The sequence below is a fragment of the Pleurodeles waltl genome, chromosome 3_1, assembly GCF_031143425.1.
Source record: "Pleurodeles waltl isolate 20211129_DDA chromosome 3_1, aPleWal1.hap1.20221129, whole genome shotgun sequence".
Taxonomy (NCBI): domain Eukaryota; kingdom Metazoa; phylum Chordata; class Amphibia; order Caudata; family Salamandridae; genus Pleurodeles; species Pleurodeles waltl.
The window spans coordinates 412,939,493-412,954,463 of record NC_090440.1 but is presented as its reverse complement, the minus strand read 5'-3'; the positions used below and the strand labels follow the sequence as shown (position 1 = coordinate 412,954,463).

General features: G+C 42.2%; 1 protein-coding gene across 2 annotated transcripts in view; it reads left to right on the top strand.

Annotated features, from left to right (window-relative positions):
* NGRN (neugrin, neurite outgrowth associated) overlaps positions 1 to 14,971 on the top strand; it is a 65,975-nt gene that overhangs the window by 19,741 nt on the left and 31,263 nt on the right. The window contains exon 2 of one of the 2 annotated variants that reach the window (XM_069222657.1): positions 6,729 to 6,839. The exons of the other annotated variant lie outside the window; for it this stretch is intronic. Within the exon in view, the coding sequence (XP_069078758.1) occupies positions 6,729 to 6,839 (111 nt within the window). The remainder of the gene's footprint in view (positions 1 to 6,728; positions 6,840 to 14,971) is intronic. 2 annotated transcript variants of the gene reach the window in all.

Sequence of the window (14,971 nt, the reverse complement as noted above, 5' to 3'; positions counted from 1 at the left end):
TAAATACGCTTGATTTGCATTTAGCTGTGATTTTCATGTTGCTCAGTTCCTTCGCCTGAGAGAAGGTTAGCAATGAGCTTCACTGTTGTCCTTATAAGATGAATGTTTATTTCAGCAACAATGATTGCACTTGGCATAATGCAATCCTGCTAGTTAATGGCACTGCTGCTTCTGTGGACGGAAATAGGAATGGTTGATGAGGGAGTGGCTTGCGTTGGGTTTGTGTTATTTGTATAAATTTGTTCACCAGTGCTCACTTTCTCCGTTCTCGTTCTATGCTAGTATTTGGCCCAAGGCAAAGTGCTCTATATCCGTGTTTCCCAACCTTTTGACTTCTGTGGACGCCCATTATATCATCACTGGACCCTGGGGAACCCCACTAAATCATTATTGGAATCCGGGGACCTCCCACTGAGTCATTACTGAAAGCTGGGGTCCTAATCTGGTAATATTATTTAATTTTCTATGCAGTTGCGGCCCCCCTGAGGAGGCTATCTTTGATGAGCCCATTGATTACCACCTGGAGTCATCCGCTCCGTTTAGTCATTTTACTGTCCTCTTTCATGGTTTGCTTGTAAAGCAGGAAATACATTGTGCCTCCAGTAGTTGCACAAGATCTTTGAGCTTTTCCATGTTCTGTAAGGTCACAAACAGGAGGTAGAGCATGCTTATCTCTAGTATTTCCAGCATCAGGAGTGTATTTAACACAATCAATTGTTTTTCAGCCTTCAAAGTGGTTCTCTGTCTCTTTCACCGGATGCAGCATGGCATGCATTGTTGACTTTACTGCTGAGGATTGGCAAGATCTGTAGTTTGTCTTTGCATCCTCTTATGTTTTTATTTCCACTCTGTTTATTTTGTGTGATAGGGATTTTGTTTGTTTGCTTCTCCTCTCTGCAGTCAGTATGTGAAGGATTGGTCCTTCCTAGCAATGGTTTTAAGCAAGAAATGTCTTCAGAATGTGCCTGCTTTTCGCATCCAGGAGGTAACTTTGTCTCAGCTGTAGTCCGAGTATACAAATATCTTGCCAAACAGGGATCCCTCACTTTTTTTCTCTGTTAATCTATACCTTTCTGCCTTCAAGTGTCCGTTCGTGCCTGGGAACCTATTTTCTACACACAATCAAGATTGATGGCAGTAGACTAAAATGTTGTCCACCCATGCAAGAGTTGGTGTGAAGATGCCTTTTTGAGATAGATTTTGTGTGGGCAAAATCCCTTCGACTTTGGTGATTACATCTTCTACCGATAGTAAGCATGTTTTGTCTACCTCAGGAAACACGGAAGCCCTGACATTCACTTGCAAGCACTGTTGTCCTCTCAGGCACCATAGAAGCCTGCACTGACTTTTTTTCCAAGTCATGTGATGTATTTGTCTGTGTTTGGAAGGGGACTGATCTCTCCCCCCCACTTAAACTCCACCTCAAGCAGTGGGAAACATTTCTTTAAGACTGGCACCCACACATGGCAACCAAACCTTCTGTTGTATGTGGGCCTTTGTTTTAGCAACACCATAGTGTTCCACAGGGGCAAACTGCAACAATTTTACATTAAGTGATTTCAGCATCACAGGTTGATATCTTTTTTGGAGAAGCCCTTAGCAAAACCAGAGAGCTCCTCGCAAATGTTTTGATTTGTTTAAAGGTACTTTGTTTTAAAGTTGCAGAGGAAGTTGAGTTCTTATTCCATTCCTAAATGTTCATAAAGAAACAGATCTTCTTTAAATAATGTCCATGGTGGACATAATAGGCCACTCCCCCAGTCCTATTGTTTGAGATTTCATGGAGAATGGCAGTTGGTGATCTTGACAGAGTGGAACCTTCGACGTTCAGTTCACACTGGCTCCAGCTTTTCTAGCACAGTCTCAACTTTGGCTCATGCTTAGAACTGCATTCAGCAACGTAGTAGAGCTACTTGCTGTGCCAGCTACATTAAGGTCCTCTTCTTTAAAACATCCTGCTTCATTGAAGATGCAATGTTATTTCTTGAAAATTTGTTTTGGTTGACATGCATATTCTCAGTGCATACTGAATCCTTTCTAATACCTCTGATGCGCTAGCTGAGAAGCATACCAGTGCTTATTCCAGTGACCAATATCTTGGCAGTATCTTGGATTTAGCGGTAGTGCACTTGGGAAATGTCCTGCTCAACAATAGCAGTGTGGCACCTCAGACACTGACATACTCTTTAGTGTGAGTGAGCATAGTCGCCTCCTGTTCAAATGTTAACTTTGGTTTTGAGATATAGCTGAGGTGTTTAGTGTCTGTTTCTGTGGCAGTAACACAAGATCCCCTTCTGTTCCATCCTGTAACCACCTAGAAATGCTTTGTTTCATCAGCACTCCTCACTTCTCGTGCTCTGGCTTCCTGTGTTCTGGTGATATTAGTGTTATTTTGTAGTTCACCTACTTTTGGCCAGACTGATACCAGCATTGTGGAGCACTCCTCTCTAGTATGCATTGCTGTTCTCATTCCTCTGCCAATAATTATGCTTTTCTCTGGTCACCAACCAGTTAACTGCATCCGAAGGTACTGAAGGTGTAGCTGTCGGGCCATTTTCAATCTGTATTGCCCCATCATTCAGTAGCTTATAAAACCTCTTTCAAAGTCAATTGCTGAATAAGAAACATTAAGCTTCAGGATTATGAAGCACAACAATTTTGCCAGTTACCACTGTTTGGTATTGGAGTCCTTACTTCAGCATATATGCCGAGCATGGTGCAGGTGTGCCATATGTTTTGTATCTGTGTGGAACAGATTACAATCGACTTACAATCAACTTGCTTGCAACAGTGTGACTTTCACATAATGGACATGCCACTTGGCCCTTAAATGCACACTGTGTAAGGCAACATCAAAAAGAGTTTGTGTGCTTGTCAGAAAAGTGGAGAAGAGCAGCTCTTCCTGGCTGCACCCTAACACTGCAACAAATGTGGACACAGGAAAAGAAATTGCTTGAGCAACCCTGGGCATATTCACCTGGGCCCTAGTCATGGTTGTAGGAAAGTGGAGTATTAGCAGTGATTCTGGTTAGACCTCACTATGTAATACTCTCACAATACCCCAAAGATGGTCCCTCAGATCCACAATAATAAACCTTTAGCTCAGTCCTGGTAGTGTGACAAAGAGCAGTCGGGCTTACTAGAGGAACATGTGTTAAGCATTTTGGAGTACCAACGTAAACGATAAGTGATTGACATGACTCAAAAGAAATCCTGGCTCATGGGGCCCTGGTGCAGAGGTGTTCTGGCTGTCCTTGGTGCTAAATGGGAGCTGCAGTTGCTGGTTTTACCACTGGGACAGTGCGGGCAAGGAAACAGATACAAAGGCTGGACAACAGCGCCACAGATAATGTTTGTTGGTTGTGGGTGTGCCCTTGGGTTGTAGCGTCGAGTAAAGGTGGTGATGGCTGGAGTTGCCACCAACAAGCCTTGGCAGTGGTAAGGTGGAGGCGAAGTTATCTCCGCAGTGCAAAACGATAGCTGGCTGTTACTTGGCAGGGAGCTAGACTACACTTCCCACAATACACTTGGCCATCTCTCAGAGGGTCTGATAGCCAGCTCTTCTTTGGATCCAGTGAGTATTCTTACCTGCGGTGGGCAAGGGACTGGTGCTGCTAGTCCAAGGGAGTCAGGACTTGCCTTTGGCTCACAAAGGGTTCCCTCCTGCTGGGGGAAGCAGTCTTTTGTCTAGGATGTGCCGCTGTCAAGCAGTTCCACAAGATTGCCACAGGTTTAAGATATCATACCTTTTGTTAGTGCAAGTTTCTGTTGTGGCTGATGCAGGTTTTTCTTGTCCGGTCCTGACATCTATTAAAGATAGTGCTTGGGCTGTGCCACACGTGCTGTGGGCACAGTCGGATGCAAACAGTTTGTACGGCTCCCACAGTCTGCAATGGCAGGCCTACTATCAGTAGTTTACTTGGGTCACTCAGGGTGGAGCGTATAGTGTTTCATGCTCTGGTGACCCCTTTAATGCACATGCCCTGGGTACCACTGGTACCATAAACTAGGGACTTGTAAGGGGATAAAGTACTTGCCAATTGGAGATACACAATTTATTTAGGGCGAGAACACTGGGACCTGGTTTGCAAGCTCCAGTGCACTTGCAGAGTTATAAATAACAGCATCTCAGAAAAACAATTGTGGGGCTGAGCATCCAGAAAAGGTCACTTTCGTACAGTGATATTGAGCAATGTTAGAGGAAATGCAATTTCCCATTGGCTTGTTCTTTGCCAGTGTTGAATGAGTGATCTAATTTTGTGAGGCCTCGTCACACCATTTGTACTACAATGCATGGACTAGAAAGCAAACCCCATTTTCAGTCTTGTGATCGTGCCAGTAGTACATCGTCTGGGATAGGTCATCAAGTAGAGGGTGAAATTCAGATGAGAGGGCAGCCCTCTCAGGAGTGCATGGAAGCATATGGAGTGGAATGCAGGTGTGGTCATGTTTCGACAGATCTATGGAAATAGAACAAGTAATGTGTAGTCGTGGATTAGTTGCTTGGGTGTGATTGATGCATGTGGTCAGCTGCAGAATGGGATTAAGGTGGGTAGGTATGGAGGGCAGGCAAGTGATCAATTTTGAATGAAGAAGTAGTCTCTTTGAAAATTAGTTAAAATGAGCAGGGGAACGTAGACCTATTCCTTTGCTAATGTGAGCATAAGTTGTCAATCGTATTGCTATGCCAGATTTAGTTGTTGTGGTTAAAAAAAATGATTACTACAGTAAAGACATTGTATATTGGTTAGCACATAGCTGTACTTTGGGGTGTGTGACATAAATACTGTAATTTAACCTAGCAGGTGTGTTCCACCAATAAGTGAGATGAATGGAATGCTTGAATTCTTAGCTACTACTAGTTACTCAGTACCACATTCCAGACCATTGTTAACTGAATAAAAATACGCTTTAGTGGAATGTTTCAGATGCTGGAGGAACTCTCCAGAATGCTGATGGGCATCCTATTGGTTGTTGTGAAGGCTGTCACATTCACCATAGAGTGACTGTGTGTAGAATAAATTGTGACCATTCCTAGACATGTTTACACACGTTAAGTAGTATTTTGTTTTCAAATTAGTTTTCTATTGATTTTAAGTCTTATAGAAATAGTACATTACACAGTCATAATTAATTTTGCTGAATAACCATACACACCATTGATACGTGGACACAGTTTTATACGATATATGCACTTTCACTCATTTTCCTGAGACATCTATTTACCTTTTGCTGCTGCCTTCCCTTTATGTTTCCTAGCTATCCTTTCTGGATAGGTCTTAATTAGTGCATTGTCTATGCCCCTACATAAATTTGGTGACCTAAGGCAACCCACAATATAAAATTTACTGGGAGATTCTTTAGCCTCATACACTATTTCCTCCTCCATGCACCGGTCAAGATGAAAACGCATTCCTCATTTGTAAGAGTGGCAGTGCCTCAAACCCTCCCCACCCCTTCAAAACACTGGTAGTGTTTCTCTGCGCCACAGCTTTATATATTTTAAGTGGGCATTTAAAATTACAAATGAGTGCTTAGGAAATTAAATGGTAAATATTTTTTCAATGTGTTTTAGCAGAATAAGTAAAAGGGTAACTTTTCATTTCTCTGCATATTGTATAAGTATCTACTACCTTATGGGTATTTGTTACCTGTGCTGATCTGTGCCATCTGTTTAGAGTTGTACCAGTTCTGGGGAGATTCAAGTATGCATTTTCTTTTCCTGGGAGTAATTTATAACATGTTTTACTCAAACTTCTTACGTTTTCAGTTTTGTGCATTTGATTCCTGGTCTATAGAGTTTACACAGAAAACGTTACATGTTTAAGAGGTTGGCAAGATCGGAGAAGGAAGCAAGGGGAGTTTTAATGGTGTATTGAAGGAGTGTGTCTTCAAGTCTCGTCTGAATTGAAGAAGGGTTGGGACGGTTATAATAATCTTAGGCACAGAATGTGTAGAGTCTTGATATTGTTGTTTAGAAATGTGGGAAATTTGTGACATCCTTTGCCAAGTGTGTATGTTGCTGCTGGGTGCAGTGTGGAATATTTGATGATGATGTATGACAAAAGGTTGTGATGCATCAAATTTATTGTGTGGGGGCACAGATATAAGTGGCTGAGTTGCAGGTTAGCAGGAAGATGCAGATCTGCCAAGGAATCTTAATTGTGATCTAATTTACCAGCTGGCGATCGGGAATGTTCCTGGCTAATAGAACTGGGTTTATGCAGAGAGGACCTGAAAAGTTCCCTACCAATAATTGCCATTTAGTGTCCCCTCTATTGCTGTGAATCTGCAACTTTTTTAATGTATACCTTTACATCCCTTGTATCACACAGTAAAACGTAAGCAATGCATGTGGGACATGAAAATGTGTGTGTTTGTAATTTACAGGACTGTCATTTATTGCTCAAGTACTTTAGACCCTGTTTTTAATACAATTGTCTCACCTCGCAACTGTATATGAACTAGTTGCATCCAACATATGCAGGACCATGTATGTTCTAGACTGTGGTGGTAACCAAGACTCCTGTTCTTGCAGCCTCTGTTCTAAAGAGACACCAAAAAAGCCTCTGTGGATAGCAAGATCCTTAGAAGGTTATGTTTTCTTCCAGGGTGACCATGGGGCATTGGTGCAGCTCAATGGAACAGGCCATTTTAGGATGGTTAGATATTCAGAGTTAGTTTTTTGTCACCTTATGCATCTACATTGTTGTATCTTTGATATTTAGGCTGTTGAAGCGACAAAAGCGGGCAATTCTGTTCCAGAAAATGAAGCGTGTCATGGAACCTCGTGTACCAACTGAAAGAACGCTTACCTGGGAGGCCATTGAGCAGATCAGGTAAGAGATGTTAAGGCTACTAATTGTGGGTGGTTTCAAAGTGTCCGTTTACTCTAGCCATCTCTATCACACTACCGGCTGTCAGTGGGTCTTCTTGAATAGTATTTAGACCAGTGGTTCTTAACCATGTGACTTCTGTGGCCCCCTGCCCCCCCCACTTAATCATTGTTGGAACCTGTGGAACCCAACTCAATCATTATTAGAATCCGGGGACTCCTACTGAGTCATTACCGGAAGCCTTCGACTCCAGCTTAAACATTTTGAATGATTTGAACCGCAAAACAAATCACAAAAATTAGATGGAGCTTTTCTAAGTTCAATTGAGTCAATTCATCATCCATACTAAATTCTGATGCACTTGCACTGCTCCCACTATTCAATCTGAGAATATGAATTACATTTTTAGGGTCAAGCCTGCGCTAGCTCATGCTTGCAAGACACTGTTGTTATGAAAAAGAGGTTTGGATCTGCCTGTTACTTAACATTTGTTGGCTTATGTGGCACTCTTCTTTACAGCCTTGTGGTTGGTCACTGTAGACATAGAATCATTTCCCTTCATTTCTGTGGAGCAGGGTCCAAGTACTAATTGATTCAATTTAAAATCGGTGCCTGTCCTCTACTACTGACATGACTGCGATACTATTTTTTTCTTTTTAACTTCTAGTGCCCTTCAAAATAGTGTGACTGGCAAAAACGTGCCTACCAGGACAAACAAAATCACAAGGATTTTGTTTTCTATAATTAACTTTCTTTTATTTTGCCAAGTCTTCTTTTCTCACTTCACACTCATGTTTTGTTTTGTGTTTGCTCATGGGCCTGTTCTCAAAAGAAGACAATTAAGTTGTTCTAAATATTACAAAGCAACATTGTTTAATTCTTATGTGTAGTTCTTAAATTAGGCTTTAACACATAATCGTGGGTTACACCAGATTATCCAACCCACCCCGTTCCAATCAAATCCACCCTACTCCAGTCCAATCCACCCGAAACCCATTTCAGTCCAGTCCACCCCACTCTAGTACAACCTATCCACTCCAATTTACCCTGCTTCAAACCATCCCACTCCAATTTACCCCACTACAAACCATCTCACTCCTGTCCACCCTACCTAACCCCACTCCAGTTCACCCCACCCCACTTCAGTTCAATTCATCCTACGTCCATCCAATCCAACCCACTCCAGCCCACCCCACCACCAATCAAATTCACTCTACCGCTCTCCAATTTACCCCACTCCTAACCGACCCACTTCAGTCAACCTCACCACCAATCAAATCCACTCCACCACAGTCCTCACTCCAATCCATTCCACCTACTCCAAGCCAATGTAATCCACCCTACCCAGTCCACCCCACTCCAATCCAGTCCACCTGTTCCAATCGCCCCACCCACCCCAGTCCAGTCCACCACACTGTACTCCAATCCACCCCACCACCTCATTCCACTGCAACCCACTCCACCTTATTTCACCCGACACCAACCCACTCCACTCTTACACTGCACTCTACAACACTCTGCCACGGAACTCTACTCCCCCCCCCCCCCTACTGCAGTGTAAGACACTCTTCTCCGAGGGATCCACTCTGACACTCCACTCCCCCACTCTACCTTCGGACATTCTACTCCACTTACTTTTTGCCATGTTGAGCAGGAGCTGGTGTACAACATGACAAAAAGACATTGCCAAAACCAGTAGCTCTTGTATGGGCGAGACCTATTGGCTTTGTCAATACTTGCTAGCTTTAGCCTCAAATTCAAATTCCTTTACAGACCGTTTTAAAATTTTTAATTGTATATTTTAATTCTGCATATATAGTTGATTAATCTGTTAATATTACATTTTCTAAACAGTGATGGACCCCCTGAGTAAGCTTTGTAGACCCCAGAAGTCCCGAACCACAACTTAAGAACCACTGATTTAGTCCATAGACTGAGGCAGTTGTGTAAGTGGTCATTTTGTAGGCCCATAAATTGTCCCTTGAGTGCATGCTGTAGTGAAATATTTGAGTGAAAACTGCAGAAGCCTCAGGAGCCTCTTCACAAGTGAGTGCCTTATTTTTCATGGTCTGTTAAGTGTCCCCACTAAATGAAGTGGGGCAGGACATTCCGTTTTGTCTAACATGCCCAACTGTGTTAGCATTACCTGTCGGGCGTCTTATGATTGGTTTAATTTCCCAAGTACATACAAAATGTATTTCACTTTATAGTTTTTGTTTAGTAGTGCATTAAAATCACTAAAAACAAACAATTGCATTAGTATTAACAGTGCTGTTGGATAAGAAAACGCAGTAGGTTTCAATTTTTTGACCTCCAATAGTGCATCTATGCTATAGTACACAAAGGTAAAATGATGGCATACTGGCTCTATTTCATACAGATTTATAGTTATTGGGAAAGTGAACATTTTGTGAAAACAAAAGGCAGTAACCCCACTTGGTTGCTTGGGCGGAAGACCAACTGTGGCAGAACTAGCTGCCCAGCTTATCTGAAGCTACAATCCCCTATCGCTGCTCTCTGCTTCTCCCCGTCCATACCTGAGGCTCGCAGCCAGTGCACAAATCTTGGAAGAGTGGTAAACAAAGGATAAATGTTTGCTGCTGTTACCTATGCTATACTTTTCCTCATCATAATTTTGAGGTGTCTGTGTTTCTCCAACTTGAACATTTTTGATTTGCACCTACAATAAACTCAACTGCCATATGAGTAAGAGTACATTGTGGGTGCAGTATCCCTGTATGTGCATGCCAGTGTGTTGCCTGGTCAAATTGTCCTATCAGCAGTGAGAGACAAAGTAGAAAAGGACTATTGAAAGTTAGGGGCTGGAGGAATGGGAGAGAGGTTTTGTAATAGTATCTTTCCTTCACTTGAACTGGGCACAGTCCCCCTCTTGTTGGAAGGAAGCAACGTTACTTCATTTGTTAAGCGCTCTAGGCACTCTCTTCCTCGTCACAGGAATTCCTTCTCTTTGCAGGCAGCTGGAAAACTGGTACTCTAGGCTCATGGCAAGTGGTCTTGTCTTCATGGGTGCAGTAGGGAGACTGGCAGACTGGTCCACATTCCTGGTTTCAGAAGCTAGCAGTTTTGGTGACCTTTTTGCCTGATGAACAGCACTGTTGAACAAAGTATGGGACTCTGGAGCATACCTTTTATGGTCCAAATCCAGACACACGTGATTTAGTGCGTGGTCCTTCAAAATTCAGGTTGTGGGTGTCAACACTTTTGAAGTGATCTCTCCTACGTCAGAGGGACAGCCTACCACAGCAGTAGTCGTTCTATCTTATTTTGGGTTTCTCTTAGTACCTATGGTGGTGGCCCCTATTTTAACTTTGGGCCCGTTTAAACCTGTGTCTTCAAATACACCCCATTTTTTAAATTTATTTTAATCCTTTGGATATTTTTTAGCACAACCAGCCTTTAGCTCATTGTGGTTATATTTTAATCAGCTGCCTTTTCTGAGAAGGCATAGTTCGCGTTGCACACGATCATTACATGATATTGTAACCAGTATTGTCGCTTCAGGAGTTACGAAAACAACCCTTGGTTCTAGGCATATTATAACGTCAGGCCTGGCATAATTTGGAGTGTGGAGGGAAAATTATGGAATACTAATATACTCTATTGGGGTAGATATATCGATGATTGCTTAATGATCTGGACGGGCAACACACTAGAACTGAACAGTTTTTGTGAATGTTTAACCTAAATATTAAATTCACATGGGAATACAGCACCACCAACATTCCATTTTTGGATGTGGAGTTGTACATCAATAATGGGAAAATTGAAAGTCTGCTATATAGGAAAAGTACAGCATGCAACTCCATACTACACGCAACCAGTGCACATCCACAACATCAGATAGTCTATTCCGTATGGAGAAATGATACGTGCTAGACACAACTGTAGTAACTATACTGATTTTTCACTATGTATCGATGACATGGTAGCCACGTTGTCGTAATCGTTCTATCAGCCACATACCCTGAATCGAGCCCGTAACAGAATTATGAAAATACCTAGAAGTGATACTTTGAGTCACAAACTCAGACAGAGTAGTGAGGAAATTTGTTGCATTGTTAACTACACTCAGACTTCTGCTCTGCTACGCAGATGTATGAACAAACATTGGCATGTATTATTAACAGATCTTTGATACTCCACTGTTTACGTATTGGAGACACAGGAACTTAAAGAATATCCTATGTCCTAGCTACCCCTGTAGAAGACCTTGTGACAATTGTCTTACTATGCGCAACAAAGGTTTTTACAAATATAGGCATTGCGGTATGTGCAAATGGGCAAGATCTGGTACCTCCACATTTAGAAATCACATTGGTGAGGAATTTCATATTCTCTCCAATATTACCTGCAATAGTAACTTTGTGATTTACATAATCATTTGCAAATGTGAACTTATCTATGTGGGCAGTACGATTAGATCACTAATGATCAGAGTAAGTTGACATTACAGGTCCAAAGACAGGATGATGTTTGCTACCCTATCGTAGCACACATGAGACAGTGTCCTAAACAAGGACTGGTGAAAAGTTTTGAATTCTTTGGTTTGGAACATGTACATAAAGATCCCCGTGGGGGAAATAGAGAACTTTTCCTTAGGAAGCGGGAATGCATTTGGATTTTGAAATTGAGAGCAGTGGAGGAGGGTCTAAATACAAATCATGAAATAGAATATTTTTGGGGGGAGTAATTATGTATTCTGAGTATGATATTGAATAACTGTTACCCATGCACTATTTGTCACTCTATATTTGTGGGGAAATTTTAGTAGTTCTATTGTGACATTGTATGACATTCCCCACTAAATCAACCAGATATATATGCTCTGTTAGGTGCTTCATTGTATACATTTAAGAGTGTCATGGTTTCTTATGATATTGGGCTTCCTGTCCAAATATGCAGAAAACTTATTCCAGGACACATAACCTCACATTTTTGTGGAGCTTTACAATTAGTCATTAGTGTTACTATAAATATTTCTGCTTTATATACACGTTATGTCATATTAACATTTATTATGGAATTATTGTTGGTTCTGCTTGGGTGCGGAGAAGGGACATCCCTGCACGTGTTGCCTCACACACCTGTGGAGGATCACAAATGAATTTGCTAAAGGTTACTTTCATTGATAGGAACTTCTAACAATTACTTAGCCTTGGGTTATCTTTGGTCATAGGTACTATACTTATTTTGATATTAAATTACGATTTGTTATATTCGATGTTACTATTGTAATATTTTCAGTTGGAGGGCCAATTTTGTATAATATTTGTTTGGTTTTGTGAGACTTGGATGGCTAGAGACCGTTTCGTACAGTTATGAATGCTTATCACGGATTATGAGTATGGTAGGATGCAGTCCGACACAACAGTAGATCATTTTTAATCACATTAAATGGCGACTGGAGTTGTGGTTCCGTCACTTCAGCGGACAAAATATATGCCGCAAAGTAATAGATTTACGGCAATATGAAGTTATTAATCGAAGGATAATCATTACCAGATCTGAAAACTATTGCATTGATACGCTGTTCTTTTTAAGCGCAATGCTTATTATTAATTTCACTAACATGGCGTTCCAATACAAGGACCATTAGTCCTCTTTCGGGCCTCTGCGTTATAACGCATGTTTTCACATTGGATTTGGTTAATCAGCCCTTGCGTGCACGCCATCGGGGAGTGAAAGGAAAACTCCCGTACTGTTATTTCTTCTCGTTTCGATTTCACTGTAGGTTTTATTTCACGATTATGTGACTTCAGATACATACGGAATATTTCCTAATAGTGGTTCTGTTAGTTTATATAGTATTCTTTGACTTTTATAGATGATCGTAATGAGATCTCATGCATTGATTGAACTCTAATCTTACAATATGTTGGGACTATTATTATAACGGCGACGCTTTTAGAGGTATGGCTTTGATATTTTAGGCTTGTTCCTAATTGTGAATCCGGTGATACTTTGGGTTTTTAATACCGATGTTTCCAAGATCAAGTGTTTATCTACTTCACGAGTGTGTGGTGGCGGCATGGCACTCAGGGGGTGTCTTTCCTCCCTTTTCAGCACTATTGACATTGAGTCACACTACTTTCAAAAGAAGAGAGTTCTTTCCACTTTATGTTTGTGAGCAATGATATTACTGGGTTTCTTTTGATGGGTCACTTTTAGGCCGTGAGATTTTTACTACTCTAAAGTTTTGGGCTCACCCATTTGGAATATTGTTAACCACTTTTTGATGGTGGTGAAGGGTTAAATCACAACAAATCTGCCAAATAACAGATAATTTTAGTTTATTTTTGTAAACACGGATAATTGTATCATTCACAGCCCTAAGGAAGTCATTGCGAATAATCTCTCGCGCGACAAAACATATGTTGGCTGTTGACCGCTGGCTATTGATGTTTGAAATAATTTCAAACATCAAAAAGAAGATTGGATTCAGGCTTCTGACTGTTGGCTAATGTTGTTCGGAACAATCCTATAACAAGAAGAAGATTGGACCTATCACAAGACATGGACACTAACGTCTTAATTACACGGGTGCCTTGGATGCTTTTGATTACTGGCATGTGTGAGACTTTGTGTAACTGAGAAAAAAAGGAACCAGTCTGTTCTCAATGACGTCCTGAGGAGTCAGAGTGTCATTTTCTTCGGCTGTCACAAATCACCTTTACTTTCTATGTTTGAATGAGTTGCTGCGAGCTAGCCGACGAAGTCAGCCTGACAGCTTCCCGCCATGTGGGATCTACTCAGTCACCCACACTCGGTGGTGCTGCCGCCTAAACTACACAGTCTTACCCCAAGGTAAGAGTCCTCCAACAAGCTCAGACTGATACATGACACAGCCTTCCCCCTCCTTCATGATTCCATGGTCTTACAGTGCCAAACTTCACTTCAGATTCACTATCTCACTGACAGTGAGCCCAGGCCCCACTAACCAGTAGCTCTTTCTGGAATTGAAGGGACCTTTGGTGTGCACAGAGGATGTTCTGCTCCCCTTCCTCTGGAATATATACGTTCACCCCCCCTCCCCCCTCCCCCCAGCCTTCAGGGATGTCTTCCTCTCCAATAGCCTTCCAGGCCCGGGCTTACGAAATGAAACTCACAAGCCTCCATGTTATGTACCATGCACAGGCACACATACATCCCAGCACGCGCACAGAAATATCATGCGCTGTCTGATGCTGCACCCAGTCACCATGTAAGCCTAGGGTGAGCTAAGTACTTAGCAGTAGATGATACTGATGACTATTAGACACCAAATGGGTATGCTGTTACCACTGCGCTCGTGTCACTTAACCCTTTACCACTATGATGGTAACGCCTGGTGTGCCTCTTCTGGTCTGACAAGACCACATCACCATGAGACAGGCCTAAGTCATGGCACACATGAATGATTGTATTTGCCCATGACTAAAAATCAGTATCTAGGCTCCAGATATCCATGCAGCTGTGGCACGCAGGGCAGGAGTGCACATCGATCACCATGCAGGGGACTGTTTTATCCCAACACAGTTTCAGCCCCAACAGGGCCGATGTGAAAGCACATAGACTTTTCCTCAGTTCTCACTGGAAACCGCTGAGAAACTGAAGACCCTCTACAGCACAGATCATCCCTGGCTTTCCTCTCATAAGACTCGTAAGTGAAATTTCTAAAGGCAGCTGTGTGCCCATCCTCACTTCAGTATCTGGATTTTGTCCCTTCAGCCTCAGGAATGCGAGCAGTGCATGTTCTCTCTCTGGGAAAGCAGTCCTTAACCCACATTTTTTGCCAGGCTAAACCTGGGACCCTGATTTCAGTACTTTGACACATCACACAGTCCCGTTACTGTGCATGCCACGCATGCATGTTACATGCATATTGACACAGGATGTTGATGCAAGGTTCTTGGTATTCACATGACAGAGGCAATTTACTTTGGTCCAGCAGGTGAGTCCCTCACAGATTGAAATAAAAGGTCTAGCCACACTATTAACTTCAAAACACAATATGCTGTCACCACTGCTCAAAATGCAACATAGAAGACAGGGAAACTGTAGCACGCTCTTCACTAGAAGGGCACGCTTGCTGCACCCCTCTACATCACAGAATAGGCCCTGAATCATGCATAGTC